The 25,660-nt window shown below is 35.9% G+C and overlaps 1 protein-coding gene across 1 annotated transcript; it reads right to left on the minus strand.

The window, feature by feature from the left end:
* Positions 1-16,444: 16,444 nt before the first annotated feature.
* LOC127080942 (formate dehydrogenase 1, mitochondrial) lies at positions 16,445-17,206 on the minus strand. The gene is made up of 2 exons (XM_051021226.1): positions 16,847-17,206; positions 16,445-16,756 (listed from the first exon to the last, which is right to left on the minus strand). Exons 1-2 carry the CDS (start codon positions 17,204-17,206, stop codon positions 16,445-16,447), a joined length of 672 nt encoding a protein of 223 aa, XP_050877183.1.
* Positions 17,207-25,660: the final 8,454 nt, after the last annotated feature.

Below are 25,660 nucleotides of genomic sequence, written 5' to 3' on the forward strand. Positions count from 1 at the left end.
CGAATAGATTCATCCTACTTGCTATCTGACGTTTACAAAGTCACCAGCATACCAAATGTTTATAAAATTAGTTTTTCTGTAGTAGCAAAATAGGATTACTGGCCAGAATATCAAGGGGACATCGTCTGGTACAACGAAGTTATGCGAAGGAAGAAAAAGGGTCGCCCAAACAGCACCCGCATTCGAACCGAAATGGATACGGCGAACAAAATGGTTAGATTATGTAGTTCATGCTGTCAACCAGGTCACAATCCTAGTGACGTCTGTTGCAATATATGAAAAACTAAATTTATTTCATATTAGACGTCTGTGACGAAAATATCATTACATAAACAATAACACAAACAATTAAAATAACTAGAATACAAGAACTATGCGATTACAACCATCAAAACAATTTTGAATATGTAATGCATCATCCTACGGGCGTCTTGGTCGGTATTAATATCTACCCATTCACGCACTTCTCCATTTTGGTTGAACGTGAACACAAGCCATTGTATTCTTCTAATACTTTCACCATCTCTAATTTCTCCATCTAACCAACTATTCAACGCCCGATTAAGACGTTCAAACGTATTTGTGTTCCAAAGACGCATCTTTATCGGAGACGCAAAGACGGAAAATATTACATCGACATTTCGCTTCTGAATGTATACAGATGTGGTTAAAACACAAAAACTTGAATGAGAGTGGAGTTGAATGAGAGAAAATATGGTAGTAGGGAATGATTTTGTGTGAAAAATATTGCACCCAAGGTGTGGTATTTATAGAGAGGAGGCATAAAATGCATGCGCCAAGAGGCTAGGTGCCAAACATGTCAATAACATGCAGGCGCCAGAGGCATTGGCGCCTCCTCTTAAGGCACCATGCAGGCGCCAAAGGCATTGGTGCCACCTCATGAGGGTCAATGCATGTGCCAAGGGCATTTGCGCCTCCTCATGAGGGGCCCAATGCAGGCGCCAATGCCTTGGGCGCCTCCTCTTGATGTTTAAGAGATGCGCCAGTTCATCTGACGCATCCTCTTTTAAATGTGGTTATTTTGGAAAAAAATTAAAATATTTGTTATTTTGGAATTATTTTTGAAAAAGTTGGTTATTTTAAAAAAACCACTAATTTAATTTCTATAAAAATAAAAATATTTTTTGTCTCTTAATAAAAATAATAACATTGTTACTATCAAATCACTAATAAAAAAAGATAATTGATTTTATCATAACTTTTATTTTTTCCGCATCTATCTTTTTTTTATCTCTATCAACATTTCTAAAAAAAAACATTATATAATATTTTACTATATAAAGAATTATGCCTAAATTAATTTTTTTTTAAACATTCGCATATGTCAGTTTTAAAACCATAATAACAACAGAAAAAACCATATTATAATGTTTAAAATAAAGTAGTCAAACATTACTTTTAAATAGACAAACAAATAATTCAATATTATTTTTAAAATATAATTCTTATTTATGAATGTAGTTATATATTATAAAATTTAACTTCGTATATAAAATCTCATTACAATGCTAAAATAATCATCAAATAATTCTTTCAAATTTAATTTATAATTTTCAAATAGACAAACAAATATTTCAAATTGTTTCTAATATATCATTTTAAATTATAATTACATATACATATTACAAATTAAACCATAATTTTTCAACTATAGTTTATAATTTATTATATAATAATATTCTATAATGTATTATTAAATTGAAATAATTAAAATTGAAATGGTAATTCAATTGAATTAAATCAATTGTAAATGTTGAAAATTACTTATAAAATAAAATCAAATTTATACAATATTACTTTAAAAAAATGCATCTCAACCTCGTCGCGGGTCTCAATCTAGTTGTTATTTAAATGGAACTTAATATCAAGAACAAAAAGTTAATGTGTGAGAAAAGAGTTTTTTCTAAATATATCATTTGAAAATAAATCATACATAATAATAAAAGTCAAATAATTTTTTTTAATTGTTTTTTACTTTTATTATTATTATTATTATTATTATTATTATTATTATTATTATTATTATTATTATTATTATTATTATTATTATTAAAGTTATCAAATCACATACTAGATTTTTCTTAAAATTTAAAACATAAGGATCGGATATTATATTTTTCATAGCCTTTCAATGTTATATATACCATGATAATATATAAATATTTTTTTCTTATAATATAAATTAAAATATTTTTGTTTTAAAATCTAAACTAATAATTTAAACTCATAATCATTAAATTAGTGAAATTATAATTTAAATTGAACTCTTAATATCGAGAACGGGAAAAATAATGAACATGAGAAATATCGTTTTTAAAAAATATTTTACTAAAAACCAAATTGTATCATCTAGATGAGAGAGAAACTCTCCATTCCCTCTAACTTCCTCTAAACCCTAGTTATACACAAATTTCTTCCCTGACCATGGGGAACTCAAATTGGAGAGCTGCTTCTAAAGGCATATGGATCCCAAAGGTGAAATGGGAAAATGAAGGAAGTCATCATAAAGACAGTGAAGGAAGATTCCGTAGGGACACAAACAACTTCAGAAAAAGATCTTCATCTTTCTTCTTCACCTTATTCCTAAAATAATTCGGAGCACGTGACACGTACGAAGCTTTTCAAAGCTCTGGAGCAATTTGTGAGGTAGTGATTCCTTTGAATAGAGAAATTAGAGGCAAGAGATATGTGTTTGTGAGATTTTTTTATGTTAAAGATAAGTCTTTAATGGCTACAAAGTTGGATAATACGTTCATTGGAAGTAAGAAGTTGTATGTCAATGTTCCTTGTAACACCCCGATAAAAATAAGCTAATTATTTAATTTAAGTTAATATTATATTTATTAATTTAATTAAATAATTGGAATTATTGGATTATTATTATTATTATTGGAATAATAATTATTGGAAAATATATAAGTTGGAAATAAGGAAAAAGAGTTCCATTTTGGTAAAAAGAGTTTTCACGTGAAAACAGAGAAGCGGCTCAAAAAGAGGAAAAGGGCAAAGAGACAGAGCAAGAGGAAGAAGGTCGGAGAAGAGAAAAGCTTGAAGCTTAAAGATTCGTCGGATTAACTCAGGTAAGGGGGGTTTATCGTCGTTTAATGGGTATTATGGGTTAACATGTAATGGGTAGTGATGAACCGTTGAATTGACCCTAATTGGGATGATGAGTGCTGAAAAATTGTGATGAATAAACTGTGCTAAAGTCGTAATTGAATCTGTAATTGGATGGGTAGTGATTTTCCGAACGTATAGCTTTTTACGGAATCGGAATCGGAGGTCCGGAAGTCCTCCAACGGCGGAAAATGCGGAGAATTCTGCATTCTACTTCGTGTTAGCGCAGGAACAGCTTTCTGTCTTGCGTTAACCGGTTAACCCAGGGTGTTAACCGGTTAACACTGTTATGAATTGTGAAAAATTGCTGTTTTGTCTGCGTTAACCGGTTAACCCAGGGCGTTAACCGGTTAACACTGTTGTGAGTTGTGAAAATATTGCTGTTCTGTCTGCGTTAACCGGTTAACCCAGGGCGTTAACCGGTTAACACTATTAAAATTGGCCAGGAAGCGTGTTTTGTCCTGCGTTAACCGGTTAACCCAGGGCGTTAACCGGTTAACACTGTTGGAAATTGGAAAAATTGATATTTTAATGTTGTGAACATAATTGGTGATTGGCCTATATCGGTGTGTGATATAGTAGGGATTAGTTTCCGTTGTTTTGAGTAGGATAGGTATTAGTAGAGTGTGCTAATACTGTGATTGAATTATTTGGCATGACATGATATGATTATGTGATAAATATGCTGATGATGTGTGAAAATATGCATAATGTTGTGAATGTATATATTATGTATGTAATTGTGGATGGACTGTTTTATGGCTTAGAGTGTGAGCATATGTCCATTGTGGATTGTTGTTGATGATGTTGCATTGTTAGGTGAATTAGCATGCATATTGTGGCTTTTATGGTGGTAGCTAATTCCCATGGTGAGGAATTAGTGAGTAAATCATTGTGGATTGTTGTTGATGTTTGCATGCTAGGTGATTAGCGTGCATAGCATAGCCCTTGGGGTGGTAGCTAATTCCCATGGTGAGGAATTAGTGAGTGAGTCACTAGGTCTCAAATGAGTGGGACTAGTGGGCTTGGTAGCCGTATCTGGATTTGATCGGTGAGGTTGAACTATATGTTCACGAATAGTCGGTACCGCATGCATGGAGTCTCATTGCATAATGTATGTATGGCGTATAATATGAATGGATGTATTCCAATATTATACGTGTGTTTGTGTTGGCATTGAGTATGAGTATGAATTGTGTTGGTATTGAGTATGATATTTGAGTTGATGTGCCGTTACTGAATGTGTGGTATGATTAGGGTGATTAATGCGTTATTTACTTAGCATTACATGATATTTTATAATGCTTTTTATATCGATTGAGGAACTCACCCTTACAACTATTTTTCAGGTAACGAGCAGTGATTGAGTAGAAGCTAGTGCTTGGATTCTAGTGTAGTCTCCTTAGTGGGTCATGCTCTGATAGATGTAACATCGGGACGGGATGTTTTACCTTGTTGAATAATTTTACATGTAATGTGTTACATGTTTTGCATGATTGATTTGATTTCTATCCGCTGCGTATTGTGCAAATACTTTATGTTTTGAATTAATAAAAGAGCATGACAGTTATTATGGTGAATGGTGTGAATTGATTGTGTGACACCCTTAATTGCATAATTACTCTGATTGATATATTGCTATTTTAATTAAATATTTGGGGTATTTTAGAAGGGTGTTACATTAGTGGTATCAGAGCATAGTCGGTCGAGTCGAGTCATAATTATTCTGTTTTCCCTGTACGGGATAGGTGTTGTGTAACCCTATCAGTACTTATTGTTTTATCTTGTTGGATTAACTCAGAATAGAGATGGCTGGAAGAGGTAGAGATGATGCTGCGATTGCTGAGGCTCTGGGTATGCTAGCTGGAGTACTTGGAGGGAATCCAAATGTTGTGGGAATGGGAGCTGCTCGTCAACTGAGTGAGTTCCAGAAGAACAATCCTCCAATGTTCAAGGGAGCATACGATCCAGATGGCGCTCAGAAGTGGTTAAAGGAGATCGAGAGGATCTTCCGAGTGACTGAGTGTGCCGATAATGAGAAGGTCAGATTTGGTACGCATATGCTGTCAGAGGAAGCAGATGATTGGTGGGTTGCTACCCGCACTGAGTTGGAATCTGCTGGGAATGCTGAGATCACTTGGGCTGTGTTCAGAGAGAGATTCCTGAGGAAGTATTTTCCAGAGGATGTTAGAGGAAAGAAAGAGATAGAGTTCTTGGAATTGAAGCAGGGCAACCGGTCTGTTACTGAGTATGCTGCTAAGTTCACAGAGCTGTCGAAGTATTACACTCCCTATAACGAGGCTACTGGGGAATTTTCAAAATGTGTGAAGTTTGAGAACGGGTTACGTCCCGAGATCAAGCAGGCTATTGGGTATCAGCGGATTAGAGTGTTTTCTGATTTGGTTGACTGTTGCAGGATTTTTGAACAAGATACCAAGGCTAGAGCGGAGAGCTATCAACAGAGGGTTGATAGGAAAGGCAAGAATCAGAATGATCGTGGGAAACCGTATGCAGCTGGCAAAGGTTTCCAGAGACAGAGTGGGATGAAGAGGCCTAGTGGGGGAGACTCCAGTGCCCCTGCTAAGTGTTTCAGATGTGGTCAGGCTGGACATCGTATCCATGAGTGTACCAGTAATGAGAAGAAGTGTTTTAAGTGTGGAAAAGGTGGGCACTTGGCTGCAGAGTGTCGGTTGAAGACTGTGACTTGTTTCAACTGTGGAGAAGTGGGTCATATCAGTCCACAGTGTCCTAAGCCGAAGAGAGAGAACCAGTCGGGAGGCAAGGTCTTTGCTTTATCGGGTTCTGAGACTTCTGCAGATGATCGTTTGATCCGAGGTACGTGTTATATTAATGACTTTCCTCTTGTAGCTATTATTGACACAGGTGCTACTCATTCCTTTATATCTTTGGATTGTGCTGTGAAACTTAAGTTAGAGATATCTGAGATGCATGGAAGTATGGTGATTGATACTCCTGCGAAGGGTTCAGTGACTACTACTTCAGTTTGTTTAAATTGTCCTTTGAGTATTTTTGGTAGAGACTTTGGGATGGACCTAGTGTGTCTTCCACTAGTGCAGGTTGACGTTATTCTGGGTATGAACTGGTTGGTGTTTAACCGAGTCTATATCAATTGTTTTGATAAGACTGTGATCTTTCCTGAGATTGAGGAAGGAAAGAGTTGGTTTCTATCAGCGAGGCAGGTGAATGAGGCAGTAGCAGATGGGGCAGAATTGTTTATGCTGTTAGCGACTTTGGAGGCTAAAGATAAACTGGTGATTTGCGATCTAGCTGTGGTGTGTGACTTTCCTGATGTGTTTCCGGAAGAAGTGAATGAATTACCGCCAGAGCGTGAAGTTGAGTTCTCGATTGATTTGGTACCTGGTACTAGGCCGGTGTCAATGGCTCCGTACCGTATGTCTGCTGTTGAGTTAACTGAATTGAAGAGTCAGTTGGAAGATCTGTTGGATAAGAAATTTATTCGTCCGAGTGTGTCACCGTGGGGTGCACCAGTGTTATTGGTTAAGAAGAAAGAAGGTACTATGAGGTTGTGTGTGGACTACAGGCAACTGAATAAAGTGACGATCAAGAATCGGTATCCTTTGCCGAGGATTGATGATTTGATGGATCAGTTGGTTGGTGCTAGTGTGTTCAGCAAAATAGATTTGAGGTCGGGATATCATCAGATACGTGTGAAAACTGAGGATATTCGCAAGACTGCTTTCAGAACAAGGTATGGACATTATGAGTATTCTGTAATGCCTTTTGGTGTAACTAATGCGCCTGGAGTATTTATGGAGTATATGAATAGGATTTTCCATCCGTACCTAGATCAGTTTGTTGTGGTGTTTATTGACGATATTTTGGTGTATTCGAAATTGGAAGAAGAGCATGCTGAGCATTTGAGAATGGTTTTAGGAGTTCTACGAGAAAAGAAGTTATTTGCTAAACTGTCAAAGTGTGAATTTTGGTTAGAAGAGGTTAGTTTTCTTGGTCATGTGATTTCAAGAGATGGTGTTGCTGTTGATCCTTCTAAGATAGAAGCGGTATCTAAGTGGGAAGCTCCGAAGTCAGTTTCTGAGATAAGGAGTTTTCTTGGACTTGCAGGATATTATAGGAAGTTCATTGAGGGATTTTCTAAGTTGGCGTTACCGTTGACGATGTTGACTAGGAAGGGGCAAGCGTTTGTTTGGGACTCAAAATGTGAAGAAGGTTTCCAAGAGTTAAAGAGAAGGTTGACTACTGCTCCTATTCTGATATTACCGAGTTCGTCGGAATCATTTGAGGTTTACTGCGATGCTTCATTGTTGGGTTTGGGTGGTGTGTTGATGCAGAATAAGCAGGTTATAGCTTATGCTTCGAGACAACTGAGGGTTCATGAGAGGAACTATCCGACACACGATTTAGAGTTGGCAGTTGTGGTATTTGTTCTGAAGTTATGGAGACATTACTTGTACGGGTCAAGATTTGAGGTTTTCAGTGACCATAAAAGTTTAAAGTATTTGTTTGATCAGAAAGAGCTGAATATGAGACAGAGGAGATGGTTAGAGTTTCTGAAGGATTATGACTTTGGTTTGAATTACCATCCGGGTAAAGCAAACGTAGTGGCTGATGCATTGAGTCGGAAATCATTGCATATGTCTATGTTAATGGTTAGAGAATTGGATTTTGTTTCTGGTTTACCGAGAACGATTAAGAATTTTGAAGCTATTTGGGTGATTGTAGATAGATTGACGAAATCGGCTCATTTCATTCCGATCAGAATGGATTATCCGTTAGAGAGATTAGCCGAGTTGTATATTGAGAAGATTGTAAGTTTGCATGGTATTCCGTCGAGTATTGTTTCGGACAGAGATCCTAGATTTACATCGAAGTTTTGGGAAGGTTTGCAAAAGGCTTTGGGAACTAAGCTGAGATTGAGTTCTGCATATCATCCGCAGACTGATGGTCAGACTGAGAGGACGATTCAGTCACTAGAGGATCTTTTGAGAGCTTGTGTTTTGGAAAAGGGAGGTACTTGGGATTGTTATTTACCTTTGATTGAGTTTACCTACAACAATAGTTTTCATTCGAGCATTGGTATGGCACCGTTTGAAGCTTTGTATGGTAGGAGATGTCGGACACCTTTATGTTGGTATGAGTCCAGTGAGAGTGTTGTGGTTGGACCGGAGATTGTTCAACAGACTACGGAAAAGATTAAGATGATTCAGGAGAAGATGAGAATTGCTCAGAGTCGTCAGAAGAGTTATCACGACAAGAGGAGGAAGGCACTTGAGTTCCAAGAGGGAGATCATGTGTTTCTTCGTGTTACTCCGATAACTGGGGTTGGTCGAGCTTTGAAGTCGAAGAAGTTGACACCTCGATTTATTGGTCCTTATCAGATTTTAGAGAGGATAGGGGAGGTAGCCTATCGTATCGCTTTACCGCCGTCACTTGCGAATTTGCATGAGGTTTTTCATGTGTCTCAGTTGAGGAGGTACATTCCTGATCCGTCGCATGTAGTCCAAATAGATGATGTGCAGGTGAGAGATAACCTGACTGTTGAAACATCACCTATGAGGATCGAGGATCGAGAGTTGAAGCAGTTGCGGGGTAAAGAGATTGCTTTGGTAAAGGTAGCTTGGGGAGGACCAGCAGGTGGCAATGTGACTTGGGAACTTGAGAGTCAGATGAAGGAGTCCTATCCAGAGTTATTCGCTTGAGGTATGTTTTCGAGGACGAAAACTCTTTTAGTGGGGGAGAGTTGTAACACCCCGATAAAAATAAGCTAATTATTTAATTTAAGTTAATATTATATTTATTAATTTAATTAAATAATTGGAATTATTGGATTATTATTATTATTATTATTGGAATAATAATTATTGGAAAATATATAAGTTGGAAATAAGGAAAAAGAGTTCCATTTTGGTAAAAAGAGTTTTCACGTGAAAACAGAGAAGCGGCTCAAAAAGAGGAAAAGGGCAAAGAGACAGAGCAAGAGGAAGAAGGTCGGAGAAGAGAAAAGCTTGAAGCTTAAAGATTCGCCGGATTAACTCAGGTAAGGGGGGTTTATCGTCGTTTAATGGGTATTATGGGTTAACATGTAATGGGTAGTGATGAACCGTTGAATTGACCCTAATTGGGATGATGAGTGCTGAAAAATTGTGATGAATAAACTGTGCTAAAGTCGTAATTGAATCTGTAATTGGATGGGTAGTGATTTTCCGAACGTATAGCTTTTTACGGAATCGGAATCGGAGGTCCGGAAGTCCTCCAATGGCGGAAAATGCGGAGAATTCTGCATTCTGCTTCGTGTTAGCGCAGGAACAGCTTTCTGTCTTGCGTTAACCGGTTAACCCAGGGTGTTAACCGGTTAACACTGTTATGAATTGTGAAAAATTGCTGTTTTGTCTGCGTTAACCGGTTAACCCAGGGCGTTAACCGGTTAACACTGTTGTGAGTTGTGAAAATATTGCTGTTCTGTCTGCGTTAACCGGTTAACCCAGGGCGTTAACCGGTTAACACTGTTAAAATTGGCCAGGAAGCGTGTTCTGTCCTGCGTTAACCGGTTAACCCAGGGCGTTAACCGGTTAACACTGTTGGAAATTGGAAAAATTGATATTTTAATGTTGTGAACATAATTGGTGATTGGCCTATATCGGTGTGTGATATAGTAGGGATTAGTTTCCGTTGTTTTGAGTAGGATAGGTATTAGTAGAGTGTGTTAATACTGTGATTGAATTATTTGGCATGACATGATATGATTATGTGATAAATATGCTGATGATGTGTGAAAATATGCATAATTTTGTGAATGTATATATTATGTATGTAATTGTGGATGGACTGTTTTATGGCTTAGAGTGTGAGCATATGTCCATTGTGGATTGTTGTTGATGATGTTGCATTGCTAGGTGAATTAGCATGCATATTGTGGCTTTTATGGTGGTAGCTAATTCCCATGGTGAGGAATTAGTGAGTAAATCATTGTGGATTGTTGTTGATGTTTGCATGCTAGGTGATTAGCGTGCATAGCATAGCCCTTGGGGTGGTAGCTAATTCCCATGGTGAGGAATTAGTGAGTGAGTCACTAGGTCTCAAATGAGTGGGACTAGTGGGCTTGGTAGCCGTATCTGGATTTGATCGGTGAGGTTGAACTATATGTTCACGAATAGTCGGTACCGCATGCATGGAGTCTCATTGCATAATGTATGTATGGCGTATAATATGAATGGATGTATTCCAATATTATACGTGTGTTTGTGTTGGCATTGAGTATGAGTATGAATTGTGTTGGTATTGAGTATGATATTTGAGTTGATGTGTCGTTACTGAATGTGTGGTATGATTAGGGTGATTAATGCGTTATTTACTTAGCATTACATGATATTTTATAATGCTTTTTATATCGATTGAGGAACTCACCCTTACAACTATTTTTCAGGTAACGAGCAGTGATTGAGTAGAAGCTAGTGCTTGGATTCTAGTGTAGTCTCCTTAGTGGGTCATGCTCTGATAGATGTAACATCGGGACGGGATGTTTTACCTTGTTGAATAATTTTACATGTAATGTGTTACATGTTTTGCATGATTGATTTGATTTCTATCCGCTGCGTATTGTGCAAATACTTTATGTTTTGAATTAATAAAAGAGCATGACAGTTATTATGGTGAATGGTGTGAATTGATTGTGTGACACCCTTAATTGCATAATTACTCTGATTGATATATTGCTATTTTAATTAAATATTTGGGGTATTTTAGAGGGGTGTTACATTCCTCGCTTCCAAACAATGCTTCATCAGGTAGACAAAGCCAAACTTATCCACAAGGAGGTTTTGATCTTAGATCATGGTAAGAAACCGATAAACAAATATGTAGTGACTCATATAACTTCCCATGTCCCTAACAAAGGAAACTCATATGCGGATGTCCTGAAAAGAAAATGAGCCACATTAGAAAGAAAAACGCAAGTTTGATTTTCAAATTGTGGAGATGAACTTAATTAGATTCAAGAAAGCTTATGTTGGATTCATTGAGAAACTAGGATACTCGTATAACATGCAGGAAATGTTCAACAAAAAAGGCTTTTTTCGATCCAAGTTACACCCCTTGGGGCGAGCATGTGCTTATTGGAAGATATAGTTGATGGAGATTTACAGAAACTAGTGAATGAAGATGGAAAATGGCTATAAAATTGGTTCACAGACGTCTGTACTTGGAGGTAGATGGATGTTGATGATTCTAGATTCGTTCGAGTTAAGTGTTTCGGTATTCCTTGCCACGTTCGGAACCTGGAATTTTTGAAACCTTACTAGCACTGTTAAAGTTTATTCTGTACGCAAATGATGATAATACGTTGGGTGCAAATCTAGATGTTACTTGTATCCTTATAAAGACCAATTAGATGAACATCCTCTTAGATGATGTAAAAGCCTTTATAAATGAAGTTCCCATTCAATGTTAAGATCATAGAAGACCCTCAATCTCCTCTAAGACCGCCACCTTCTGAAGCATTAGATTCATAGTACTCTCCAAGCGAGGAGTTTGATAAAGATTTTAGAGGTGACATGATGATGGATATTCTCGAGATATGGAGAAAAGGGTAAAAAGTGACATATGTAGGAAGGATATTTAGAAAAAGGAGAGAGAATAAGAATGCTCCTCTGAATGCACCATAGGAAAGGATGTGGTATTGAGATGCGTGGCAACTGCGAAGTCATTGGCTCTTTACCAAAAAGGTGATAATTGTCCTACGCGTGCTACTAGTAAAGCTGTCAATTTAGGGGGGCAATTAATTTAGGCCCCAACCCCCAAAATAAGGGGGCCTAAAAAAATTAAAGAATAGTAAGCCCTCAAATACATAGGCCCTAAAGTTAGATGGGCCCAAAATTTAAAAGAGGGCCATAAGGCCCCAAATAAAATAAAAAAACTTAATTTTGAAAAACAAAATAAAATAAATTCAAAAAATAAAAAAACTTTATTTTGAAAACCAAAATAAAATAAATTCAAAATATAAAAAAATAATTTTTAAATAAATCTGTTAAAAATTTCAAAAATAAAAAACAACTTTAATAAAAATTAAAAATAAAATTTTCAACATAAAATTCCAAAAATAAAAAAGAAAAGAAAACATATTACACAAACCAGTTCAATTATGTGACTTGCTAATATTTATACACTTGAGTAGGATTTTATGTTCTTTTTCAAACACAAACAACAATATTATCCATCTCAATTCACGAAAAATACTATGTAAACATATCACTGAAAGATATATGTCGATACTCCGGACATTCAACATTCGAAATTGAAGTAAATCAATACAAACATGAACCACATATCACATAAACAAAGACACTAATTCAACCAAAAAAACATGAAAAGATAAATTCAACAACCAGAATAAAGTATATGGCACTAAAATTAGTCTTCCACTTCAATCTTGCAATCCAAATGTATGTTGAGTCATTGTCACCTCAGTATTGCCTTCATCATTAGTGTTGATATCTTCCTCATCTTAAAAACACAATAAATCATACTTAGGTGCAGATGCAACAAAACAATGACATGAGTATATCATAAACATGAACAAATAAAAAAAATACAAAGTAGTATTACCATTCATATTTTCCGAAAATCCATGCAACCAGCTTCGAGTACAAATCAACATTTGGATGTGTTCAGGAAGAGTAGAACTTCTGTATTTCGTAAGAACACGTCCACCGATACTGAAAGAAGACTCAGATGCTACAATCGTGATAGGAATGCTAAGCACATCGCGTGCCATTATGGAGAGTATCGGAAACTTTTTCTCATTAAACTTCCAATAAAGAAGTACATCAAAATCTTCAGAGTGTTCTTCATTTAACTCCAGTAATTCATCATCAAAGTATATATCTAATTCATTCTTTCCAAGAACAAACCTACTCTCAATCGAGTTCCATGTTTTAAAATCCTGCGATATATATAAATAGTTAGGACATATTTTACTCTCAATATTCACAGAAACAACATAACATAATTTTAAACAATATTTAGATAAATACATTTCATTTCTATCTATGTAAAATAATTGAAATATGTTGCTATGTTTCTATGTTAGATAACTCACATTCAACTTTCGACTAAGTTACTAATGATTACAGTAACTCGAAAAAGAACCAAATACACTGTCTGCAATATTATTCAAGCATTTCCTTGTGACCATTATTAGTACTCAATATTCAGAATACACATGTATGCTTTACTAGTAAAGCCACATACAGAGTACAACACAAAGTTTCATGCAATAATCCTTACTAACAATTTCATGCAATAATCCTTCTCTTTTTCTAATACTAATAAAATATAAATAATAGACAACCTAAAGTTTTCAAACAAGTATATATATATAAAAGAGGAAATGGGGTGAAATAAATATGTTAATATAAAAACTTACGGTTATAATCTTTGATTTTTTAGCTTTATTCCCCTCTCTAGATAGCTTAGCCAATGTGTTGAACTCATTAGATGGTTGAGAAAGAGAAACACTTTGATTGGTAGAATAACTCACATATTCTTCATAAAGCCCTTTGAATTTATCCATTACATTCTTAAGCTTCCCTTCAGAGGTTGAGGCATCAAGTGTAGTATAGGAAAACTTCAAAAATTTATCCTTCAAGCGTGGATCAAGAATAGCTCCAAATGCTAGCACAATACTATAGTTTTTCCAGTATTTGTCAAACTTCATTTTCATATTATCAGACATATCTTTTATCACCTTATCAATACTTTTTTGATGTTTTTCTAAAATGCACTGGACTTTCCACACTTGCATGAAATACAGATTTGCAGTTGGATAAGATGAACCAGAAATCAAATTGGTAATTTCATAAAAAGGTTCTAAAAACTCACAAATCCTTTCCCCCTTTTCCGATTCCTCATCAGATGGACAATATTTATAGCTTCTATCCGCCACCTTATAAAACTCAAAAGCTTTCCTATATTGCAAGGCACTTTCAAGCATCAAATAAGTGCTATTCCATCTAGTAGATACATCAAATCTTAAACCACCGCTAACATTTATCCCTGCATCCTCGACACAATCTCTGAACTTAAGCATCCTTCCATCAGATCCTTTAATATGCTTGACACTCTCTCTAATTTTATGGAGGGCTTCACTAGCAACTTTTAAACCCTCTTGGACAATTAAGTTGAGTACATGGGCCGAACATCGGATATGAAAAAATTCACCATCACACATCAAATTGCCTTGCACTCGAAGATGAATTTTCAAGTGGTCTTGCATGTTATCATTGGCAGATGCGTTATCCAGCGTAATAGTAAATATTTTCTTATCTATTCCCCATTGCTTTAAGCAATCAAATAAAGTAGCTTCTAGTGCAATACCCGTGTGGGGGGGCTTCATTCGAAGAAAGTTAAGAAGACAACTAACTAACTTCCAATTTTCATCAACAAAATGAGCAGTCAAACAGATATAACCCTCACTAGTAGATGCTTTCCAAACATCCGATGTTAGACAAATTTTATTTGGAATCCTACCCATGATTTCCTTAAGCTTGATCCTTTCTTTATCATATATTTTTTCAATATATGACACCATGGTATTCCTAGAGGCCATTTCAACACATGGATTCAAATATTTCACCCAAACTCGAATTTTTTCATACTCGACAAAGCTAAAAGGAAGATCATGTGCAATAATGGCTTCTCCAAGTAATTCACGATGTGTGTTTTGGTTGATTGGGGTTACGCTTGACGATTCCTCTAGACTAAGAAGGCTCAACTGGAAACTTTTACAAATAAAAACATGACGACTTAGATGTGAAGTTCCATAACTTTGACCAGACTTGGGGTTTTTTCCAATGGCAAAATTAGTACTACAAAAATTGCATGCAGCTCTTTCAACTCCATCTTTTCCTTTGCCGATTTTAGTGAAAATAATCCAAAGTGTTGACAATATTTCCTTATGAGTTTCATCTTGACCTTGTGCATACTCACTCGTATCCATTGACTCCATACTATAACAAAAAGAATGTGTGTTATCATAACACTGTTATGTCATGGTTATATATTAAGAGTCACATTCCAAAAACTAAAACCTCATCATATCTAGTCTCTGTTTAATTAACTGCTTTCAAAACCTCAAATAAAACAGCAATATTGCTGCAGCAGTTTGATATGCTTTTGTGAGCTGGGAACTGAAAAACAGAAAAGCAGGACTAACCTCTATATTAAGGAATATATTTTTGCTGAGCAAACTCTCAATGGCCTGGAACACAACATAAGCTCATAAGTACATGAGAGTTCCATATAATATTCAGTGCAAATTTAATTACATGTATAGATTTTCATTTCATAACAGAAGAGGCACACAACAAGTATTACAATGCAAACCATTAGTTCATAACAACATAAGGACATGGCATAGCAGATCATCACCAAAGTAGTCCATGAAGGCATTAACTTCATCACAAATCAATAACAGAAGTAGCAAACCTGACTTCATCACAAATCAATAACAAAAGTAGCAAACCTGACTTCATCTCATAATACAATTAACAGAACTTGCTGAGTACTAACGTGTAACAGATTTAACAAGTAACTAACAAACAAGGCATAACAGGCAGTATGTTATTCACAGCACAACATAGCAGCAGGGTCATTAATACATTAGCAATAACTAACCTAAGTGATATTCACCCTAACTTTCAGTTTTCAGTTAAATGTAGAATCGAACCTAACAAGCTAGTAGTTCATATTTGAATGAACCCACTAACAGATCCAAGTTTTTCAAGCTGAGTCATAACTGACTATTTTTCTAATTGATTTCTAACCGGAGTTTTAACAGAAAACAACATTTTCATGGCTCATGTTAACAATTCGGATTTCATCTAATTACACATTAATAAGAACTTAGTATTCAGTCTAACAACAAGTTTTTCCAGTTAATTAACAACTCACGATTTTCAGATAACTAACAAATCCAAATAACAAATTTCCTGACTAATTTTTAGATTCACAACTAAACCATTCACATAAACTTATCGCACCAGAACTTATTCGACTTGGTCCTGCGCGTGCACTGACTTAATCTTGATTTCAATTCTTCGCTCACCGGCTTCGAAGAAGACAATTTTAAGCGTATTGATGCTTGCCATCATCTTGGAGACATTGTTCATGATCTGGTAACGTCACTTAGCAGGGTGATTACATACACACAGGTTGGAGAGATGTTATGAACTGCACCTTAAGGTTGTACAAGCTGGGTTATCTTCATACTCGTATCGCAAATTTATACATGTAATTAAATTTGCACTGAATATTATATGGATCTGCTATCTAAGGTTGCAAATCCCTCTAACCATCTCTCTGTATCTGGTAACTTTGTTGGAGCAATTACATCGCACTTTGGAAGCATTGTATCGAGGTCCTCTTCAAACTTAGCTCCAATTTCTTTCTCCAATTCAGGCTCCATCTTAAGTCTATCATGATATAAAAGGTTACAGTTAAAAGGTTTCAGCCTTTGGAGTAAAAGCTTCCCGATTCGTCCAGCACCCACCGTTCCTATCGTCTTTCCTTCAAGATCATAGGCTCTATGTGCAATGCCAGCAACATCCCATTCTCCTGTAATAGACTGATGGTAACCAGGCACAAAATTCCTCACCAGAATGAGAATTCTCATGAGCTCATCCTCAGCAACAGACACTGTGTTGCTTCATGTGACCTCTGCGACGGTTAAACCAACAGCAGCCGCAACATTGAGATCAATGTGATCAGAACCAATTCCGGCAGTCAAAAGTAGCTCTAAATTCTTAGCTTTCTTAATTCTTTCAGCAGTAACATAGGCAAGGTGAAATGGTGTAGATATCATAACATGAAGATCAGGAATGGTAGTTTGTGTTTTAAATTTTGTTAAAAATGCTCTACTCAGATCAAACAATTTCATATTCATCAAACTGGTCCAATTACTAGGCACTACGCCATTGATATGATTACCCTCCAATCTGATATCAACTAAAGAACCTAAATTTGCAACAGAATGACTCAAAGTACCACTAAGATTAAAACACGGCAAATTAATCATCGAAACTTTACCATCAGAATTGCATTTTAATCAAATTTATATCATGTATAAAGTTGTTGAGGCATTTCCACAAACAGCTTGTGAGTGTACATATTAAGCAGTATTATAAACATGTTGATTCAAATGAGATAAAAATGAAATTTGATATTAAGAAAACTAGAGATTAAAGAGAAATGGAGATAGAAGAGTACCTTTATTTCTGTGATAGAGAAAAGTCGACGGAGGTGTAATTGGTTGACGGTGGCAGAAGCTTTGCACAGAACATGAATGGAGTGATAAACTCAAGTCCAAATTTTGGGAATAAAATAAGGCCCCTCAATGGGGCCTAAAAAAATGCATTATATAAAGGGCCTAAAATTTTAGGGCCTAAAATAAATCTCAATGATAAGGGGCTTAATATATTTGGGCTTTAGGGCTTAATAATTGGGGATTTTAAATATAGGGCTTATTTGACAGCTCTAGCTACTAGTCAACTGTTGGGGTCAGGTGGAACAAGGGCCTTATCACCTCAGATTAAGACATGCGCTAAAGGTAGTAGGTACGTGTCTCAGAAGCAGGAACAATCTCAACTTGAATTCAATAAGGTAAATGACACCCCACTTTAATATTTTGGGATTTCTCATATTAGCCTAACTCTTTTGGATTCTCTAGCCGATTATGATATCCTAAGATCAAATCATGGACTTCAGGGTGTAAACATTGGGCCCACTATTTCTCCAATGATTATGGCCCACCCAAAAAGAAAATGCAAGTTGTTGAGTGATCTTGAAGACTCTGAGAAGGTTTAGGAGTCTTCTCTTCGTGAACCCCTGATTCCAAGACTCCCTACTTTCTCCAAACCTTCCTTTTTTACGGCCTTAATTCCATCGAAATCACATAAACCTTTCGATTGTTCCACTTTTATGTCCTCCTCATCTTTGAATGATAAATTTTCGAAGGGGGGAGGGTCTATTTTATGTTGCGATTCAACTTCAGACGAAGACTTGGTACAAGGGATCACATATTCCAGAGCAAAGAGAAAGAAGGGGAGATACTTAAAATCTGGAGGAAAACTTCTGACTTTGGAATCCGAGGAAGAGTGATGACTTCTCGAAAAGTGTATTGATAATGTCAAAGTAATAAAAAGATAAAATTAATAGAGACTGCCTCTAAGCAAGACAAAATGTGTGCAATGCATAAAAACTAGTAAAAAGGGGGGGGTCGAGTTTTAGTGTGAAAATAAAATAAATGAGTAAACAATATCACAAAAGCAGTCAACTTGTACTCTAGAATCCCTTATTCCTCTATTGTTGATGTTCGATGCCCTGCATGAGTGATCTAATAACTATAATCCCACGGTGAATTAACAAAACTGTTATAGCCAATTCCTCACAAAAATAACTCACTAACCATTACTCAGAGCTTTTTATCCCTAGTCCGCCAACGTAAACATGGTTAGGCTATATATATAATATTAATTTTCTATGCCATTACTCAGGGTCTCCTATCCCTATTCAACAAGCGTAAGTACAACAATTGCCATATGTCCAACACATAGACTAATGGCCAGTATTCCCTATGTGCCCAAAATTAGATTAAAAAAGTATCTCACATAAAAACATTACTAACAAGAAATAATTGAATAAGATTATAGATCAATAGGTTCATACAATGGTCAAATCAATATAGAATCCAACAATATAGAAATAAGTTCATCATAACACAACCTAACCTAGAGGAGCTTAGCTACTCATGGTGCAATTAACAATATCACAATTGATAGAAGAAAATAACATAAGAAGTCCCTTGAAATGATGGCCTCCAATGGCTTCAAATGCTCTAAAAATCACCACTTGTGCTCTCAAAATCATGCTTGAGTCTCCCAAAATCGTAACCCTTATGAAAGTGTTGAAAAACCTCTTTTAAAGATGTCAGAATGGACCAGAATGTGTCAGAAAAAGGCCCAGAAAAGGGACCATCGCGCGTGGGGGTGTACATGGGTTGGGTCAACCCACAAAATCCGGTCAAACCCACCCAAAAAAAAATCCAAATAAGTGGATTGGGTTGGGTGATTGGGTGGATATGTGTTTGAAAACTAAAAAACCCATTATAAAATCGGGTTTCGGGTAAAACCGGACCCAAACCCAAAAAACCCATTGACCCACTAATCAAGAATTTACTATTACAATTTTAATGATTATGATGAATATTATCTTAGTTATTGCAATTTTAGTCTCTTAAGATTTACTATTTAGTGAATCATGACTTTAACTAATTTTGAATGTTTCACACTTTAACATTTTTGATACTAATACAATTTTATGTCACACAATTTTAATTTATTGCTAGTATTTTATAATAATTTTATTAATTGATGATATCATTTATTATTTTATGATGCTAAAAGATAGTAAAAATAGGTTATCTAATTTTTTAAAAGAAAATATAAATGTCGAGTAATTTTTATGAAAAAAATATGATGACTCATCATTTTGTTATTTAATATTAATAAAAAGAAAAATTATTTGGGCAACCCACAATCCAACCCGAAAATTAGTGGGTTTGCCCAAACCGGCCCATTGGTGTAACAGGTGGTTATTTTACCTAACCCAAACCGAAGTATCCTATATGGATTGGGTATTGGGTTTGGCCAAACCAAACCCAACCCAACCCTCGCGCACAGCTTTTAATGCCCTACCGCATGCGCGATGGTGGACATGGTTATTTTTGAAGCTTATCTCTTTTTTGCTCATTTTCACTCAAATTTTCACTAAGTCCACAATTTGCATACTTGGCTATTTTCCTTCATTTTTTGGTCATTCTTCCTCAAATTTTCTTGACTTTTGCGTGTTTTACTCCGATTCTTCGACTAAATATATGCAATGATGGGCTGTCATCACAACCCTAAACTTGAATCATTGCTTGTTCTCAAGTAACTTGCCTGCAACTACATATTTCAACAGACAACAAGACGCATAATAACAATCGAACATCACCAAATTAAATACTTCTTTTACCTGACCATGGTTCTAGCTCCTAACTTTTGCCATGTTGACTTGTTCTTGTGTCAAGTTCTACTTTCCACCTTTCATAAATACCTGCATAAACTTAGCAAACTTGGGAATTAATTCTAAAATTTCATGAAAATAGAGTCTTACCTGAAGTTGTTTCAACATATCTTTAAAATTTTCAAATATTCTAGCCTCATCCTCTTGTACCAGTTTCTTCTTAATAAAGGGATATGATAGTTTTATGTAATCCGATAAAGGTGGGTTCAGTTCATTCAGAACTTGATCCTTTGTCCTCTTCCAAGGATAATTTTCATCAATGAAGTGATCAAGAGCGACTCTTTTTTTCCTCTTCTTCACCTTTATTTCCAATATCTTATCTTTCAATCACACATTCTTTTTCCTCAATTTTTTCTCTTTAACCTTTTTAACTTCCTCCTTTCTAGTAAGCACCCCAAAATTCGTTTCCACAACCTTGCATGTCTCATTATTGGGATTACCAACAGTGTTACATGTGAATCCTCCATTTGAGCTTGGCAAAGCAGATATTTGTCTTGATAATTGACTAATCCGAGTCTCCAAATTTTAGATTGATGCATCAAGGTTTTTGCTCAAAATTTCATGGTTCCTAGTTACCCGCTTAAAACTACTTTGAGTGGTCTTAATGAAATTCTGCAAAGTCTCCTCCAATTGTGATTGTTTCCTTTGAAATGAAGCTTGGTGGCCTTGTTGCATCCCTTGGTTAGCATTTGAATTCTGATTATTGTTCTAACAAAATATTGGGTGATCTTTCCAACCCATATTATATGCGTTGTAGTACAAGTTGTTCTTTTGAAAACCTGCAAATTGGACTTCTTCACCTGTCCCTTCCAACGAACACCTTCCATTTGCATGTTCGCCTCCATAAAAATCACACCTAAGTGCTTGTACATGGCTCATGTTAGCTCTACCTAAGCTGCTTTCTGCTATCTTTTTATTTGACAATTCAATTTTTTTGAGCTAAAATAGTAGTGTGTGTATCAAGAGGTAACACACCTTTAGTTGTGCCAATAGTTTCAAGCTTGACTGACCTCTCACATTCTAAATGGTACTCATTCATACACATCTTCTTAATGAGGTTTTTTACTTGAGGTTCAGTCATTTGACAGATACTACCTCCCACATAAGCATCCAACAACATGTGAGTTTGACTCTTGAGACCTTTGATAAAGTTTTGCATTTGCTCCATATTATTCATGTTCTGATTTGGGCGTATGTGCACCAAAAGTTTAAATCTCTCCCAAGCATAATAAAGTGACTCAATTTCCTGCTGCTCAAAATTAACAGTTTCTGCTTGGCACTCGGAAAACTGAGTAGTAGTGAAAAATATTTCAAGGAATTTATCCTCCAATTCCTTCCAAGTCTAGATTGTTCCATTAGGAAGGCAAAACAGCCAATCTTCCGCCCTTTCACTCTATAAGAGTCCAAGCAACCTCAATTTAACATGGTCTTCAGTGGCATCAATAGGTTTGCACATTGAAGTTGTTTAATAAAAGCGTGCAAGATGCGCCTATGGGTCTCTAATCGCATTCCCGTCGAACAAATTTTCTCTTAAACCTGGAAGTACAAATTTTCTAATATCAAAATTAACAAGGTCTGCCGATACAAACCCCCTAGAAACCTGTCCTTTATCAATTTGTTTACAGTAGTCCCCCATAGTGAAGGGTTGTGCAGCTGGCATTACTTCTTCTTCCGAGCTAGAAGAACTTGATAATTTCTCTTCTTTTGGTATTCCTCCGTCCATAGTTGCTTCTCTAACTGCTTTTCCAAGAGCACATGCGATTCTTTAAATTTCTTGATCAAATGAAATTAATGGTGATCCTGAACTGCACACACACCGACAAAAATTCCTTTGTAGTACTATGATAAACAAGAAATTAAAACAAAAATTAGAAAAATAAAAATAAAAATAAAAATAAAACCAAAATAAAAACAATTGCGCAAATGTCGCCTTGTTGAAAAATCAACAGTCCCCCGTAACAACGCCAATAACTTGATGACTTCTCGGCAAATGTACCGATAATGTCGAAGTAATAAAAAGATCGAATACTGCCTCCAAGCAAGACAAAATGTGTGCAATGTATAAAAACTAGTAAAAATGGGGGTGGGGTGGGGTTTCGAGTTTTAGTACAAAAAGTAAATAAACAAGTAAACAATATCACGAAAGTGGTCAAATTGTGCTATAGAATCCCATATTCCTCTATTGTTGATGTTTGATGCCCTGTATGAATGATCTAATAACTATATCCCACGACGCACTAACAAAACCATTATAGTCGATCCCTCACGAAATAACTCACTAACCACTACTCATAGCTTTCCATCCCTAGTCCGCCAACGTAAGTAGAGTTAGGCAATGTATAGAATGCTAATTTTCTATGCCACTACTCGGGGTCTCCTAACCCTATTCAACCATCATAAGTACAACAATTGCTCTAGGTCCAACATATAGACCAATGGTCAGTATTCCCTATGTTTCCAAAATCAATTTAAAAGAGTATCTCACATAAAAAGAATTACGAACAAGAAGCAATTGAATAGATTATAGATCAATAGGTTCATACAATGGTTAAATCAACATAGAATCGAACAATATATAAATGGGTTCAACATAACACAATCTAACCTAGAAGAGCTTAGCTACTTATAATTTAATTAATAATACCACAATTGATAGAAGAAAATAACATAAGAAATCCCTTTAAGTGATGACCTCCAATGGCTTCAAATGCTCTCAAAATCTCCACTTGTGCTCCCAAAATCGCAACCCTTATGAAAGTGCTGAAAAACCTCTTTTAAAGGCGCCATAATGGACTAGAACACGTCAGAAAAAGGACCAGAAAAGTGACATTCTCGCGCATGATACCCTGCATCGCGTGTGGTGCAACTTTTAATGCCCAATTGCGTGCGTGATGATGGATGTGATTATTTCTGAATATTCACTCTTTTTTGCTTCTTTTTCACTCAAATTTTCACTAAGTCCACAATTTGCATACTTGGCTATTTTCCCTTCATTCTTTGGCCATTCTTCCTCAAATTTGCTCGACTTTCACTTGTTTTGCTCCGATTTTTAGACTAAATATATGCAATGACGAACTGTTATCAAGGAGGCAATGAAGCAATTTATGTTGAGCATATTAAACATCTTGAAGTTAATGACCAATTAAGACATGCAAAGAAGGATGAAAACAAAAATAAGTTATCATGAATGTTCTTTCCTTCAACATCAGAGGAGGAGGAAACCCAGTTAAGAGGCGTGAAATCAGAAACTTGATTCAGTTAGGGAAAGTGAATATTTGCTTGTTGTAGGAAACAAAAATTCAATTAATGGATAATTCACTTGTGAAATCTTTTTAGGGAAATGGAAAGGTTATGTGGAGTGCTAAAGGTGCAAAAGGGAGTTCTGGAGGTATGTTAACTTTGTGGAATCCTACATGTTTCGATTTTCTATGTAGTTTTGAGGGAGAAGGCTTTATAGGTATTCAACTGAATTGGAAAAACAAGATCGTTTATGTCGCCAATGTCTATTCATATTGTTTCATTCAAAATAAAAGAAGATTTTGATCTAACCTCATCAATTTGAAAGTTTCTCTTCCTCACCGTGAATGATGTATTGTTGGCGATTTTAACGTTATTATTAGGACTAGCGAGAGAAACATAATTAGTTCTCATTTGAATCATCCAGAGTTTGCAGAGTTCCAGGAATTCATAGGTGATATGAACTTGATTGACCACACGGTCCTGAGAAATAAGTTCTCTTGGTTTAACTTAGCGGGCGACACTATGAGTAAATTAGACTAATTTTTTATTTCAGAAGGGTTGTTGGAGTTGTGGGATTTGAAAGCTCAATTTATAGAAAGTAAAAGCTTATCCGACCATTGTCCAATCTAAATCAAATCAAACAAATTGGACTAGGGTCCCAAGCCCTTCAAGTTCTTAATGGCCTGGTTGGATCACCCCGATTTCCTTCCTCTTGTTAAAGAGGTTTGGAATAATGAAAATATTCATGGCAGAAAACTATTTATCTTCAAGGAAAAGCTCAAGTTTCTCAAGAGTAAATTGAAATCGTGGAACACTGAAGTTTTTGATAAGCTCAATTTACAAGTAAAAAAGGCGATCAATGGTATGAACCAACTTGATTCTATCCTTGTTAATGGTGTTAATACTATGAGTTATGACTTTCTTGAGCATAGGCGTGAGGTGAAATCTCTGGTTTGGGAAAAGTTGCAAATTTAGGAATCAGTGCTCAGACAAAAGTCGAGGTGTAAGTGGCTGTGAGACGAAGATCAAAACTCAAGATTCTCCCATTCTTGTATGAAAGAAAGGTAATATCGTAACAATATATCAGGTCTTCTTGATGGGGATTCCTTGATTCAAGAAGTTAACAGTATCAAGTAGTTTGCTCATATCCACTTCAGGGACCACTACCAGGAGCCTTCCTTTGCTATACCAAATCTTGATGGTTTGTTGTTTAATAAGTTGACTCGGGAAGAAATAAATGCTCTTAAGGCTCTTTTTTTCTCTTCAAGATATCAAAGAAGTCATTTGGAAGGCGCTGATGGTGGGAAGAGCTCGGGCCCAAACGGGTTCTCCATGGAACTTTACAAAGCTTCTTGGGATGTTGTTAAATCTGACTTATTTGAATGCATCACTAAATTTTTTTGCAGGCCCATTTACCTAAAGTTGTATCAGCGACATTCATCTCTCTAATTCCTAAGAAGAAAAATACTCAATGCTTAAATGATTATTGACCGATAAGTCTTATTGGAAGCTTATACATTATCATCTCTAAATTGATGGCAGAAAGAATGAAAGAGATCATGGACAAGTTAATCTCCACAAGTCAATCAACTTTTATCTCCAGTAGAGGCATGCTCGAGGGGATTCTTGTGCTCAATGAACTTGTTAATTTTGCTAAGCGTAACAAGAAAAATTTATTTCTATTCAAAATGGACTCCGAGAAAGCTTTTGACTCTGTTTCCCAAGAGTATTTGTTTTACGTTCTTGAAGGGATGAACTTTAGCAATACGTGGATTCAGTGGATTAAATCTTGCATTCGCTATAATTCCTTATCAATTCTAATTAATGGCAGTCCAATTGTCGACTTCCAAATGCAACGCGGGTTTCGTCAAGGGGATCCCCCCTCTCCTTTTCTTTTTATCTTGGCAGCAAAAGGAATCACACGACTTATGAAGAATGTGAGATCAAGTAACTCTTTTCAGTATTTCTCATTGTCCAATCATCTTCACTTTGATTTGTTGCAATTCACGGATGACATGATGATTATAGGACAAACCTATTTGGAGAACATTTTGTCCATTAAAGCCATGTTGCGCATGTTTGAACTAGTTTCGGGTTTGTCGGTCAACTTCTAGAAAAGTAGGATTTTTGGATTTAATATCAATAATGACTTTCTTGGCTTCTAATT

The sequence above is a fragment of the Lathyrus oleraceus genome, chromosome 5 (assembly GCF_024323335.1).
Source record: "Lathyrus oleraceus cultivar Zhongwan6 chromosome 5, CAAS_Psat_ZW6_1.0, whole genome shotgun sequence".
In the NCBI taxonomy this organism is placed as follows: domain Eukaryota; kingdom Viridiplantae; phylum Streptophyta; class Magnoliopsida; order Fabales; family Fabaceae; genus Lathyrus; species Lathyrus oleraceus.

What these genes read in the sequence shown, in the direction of transcription:
- LOC127080942 (XM_051021226.1), bottom strand. Translation starts at nt 17,206, where the DNA reads ATGATTAATTTGCCGTGTTTTAATCTTAGTGGTACTTTGAGTCATTCT. An exon ending in TTGGTTTAACCGTCGCAGAG is followed by an intron (nt 16,757 to 16,846) that starts GTCACATGAAGC and finishes GGTTACCATCAG; the next exon opens with TCTATTACAGGAGAATGGGA.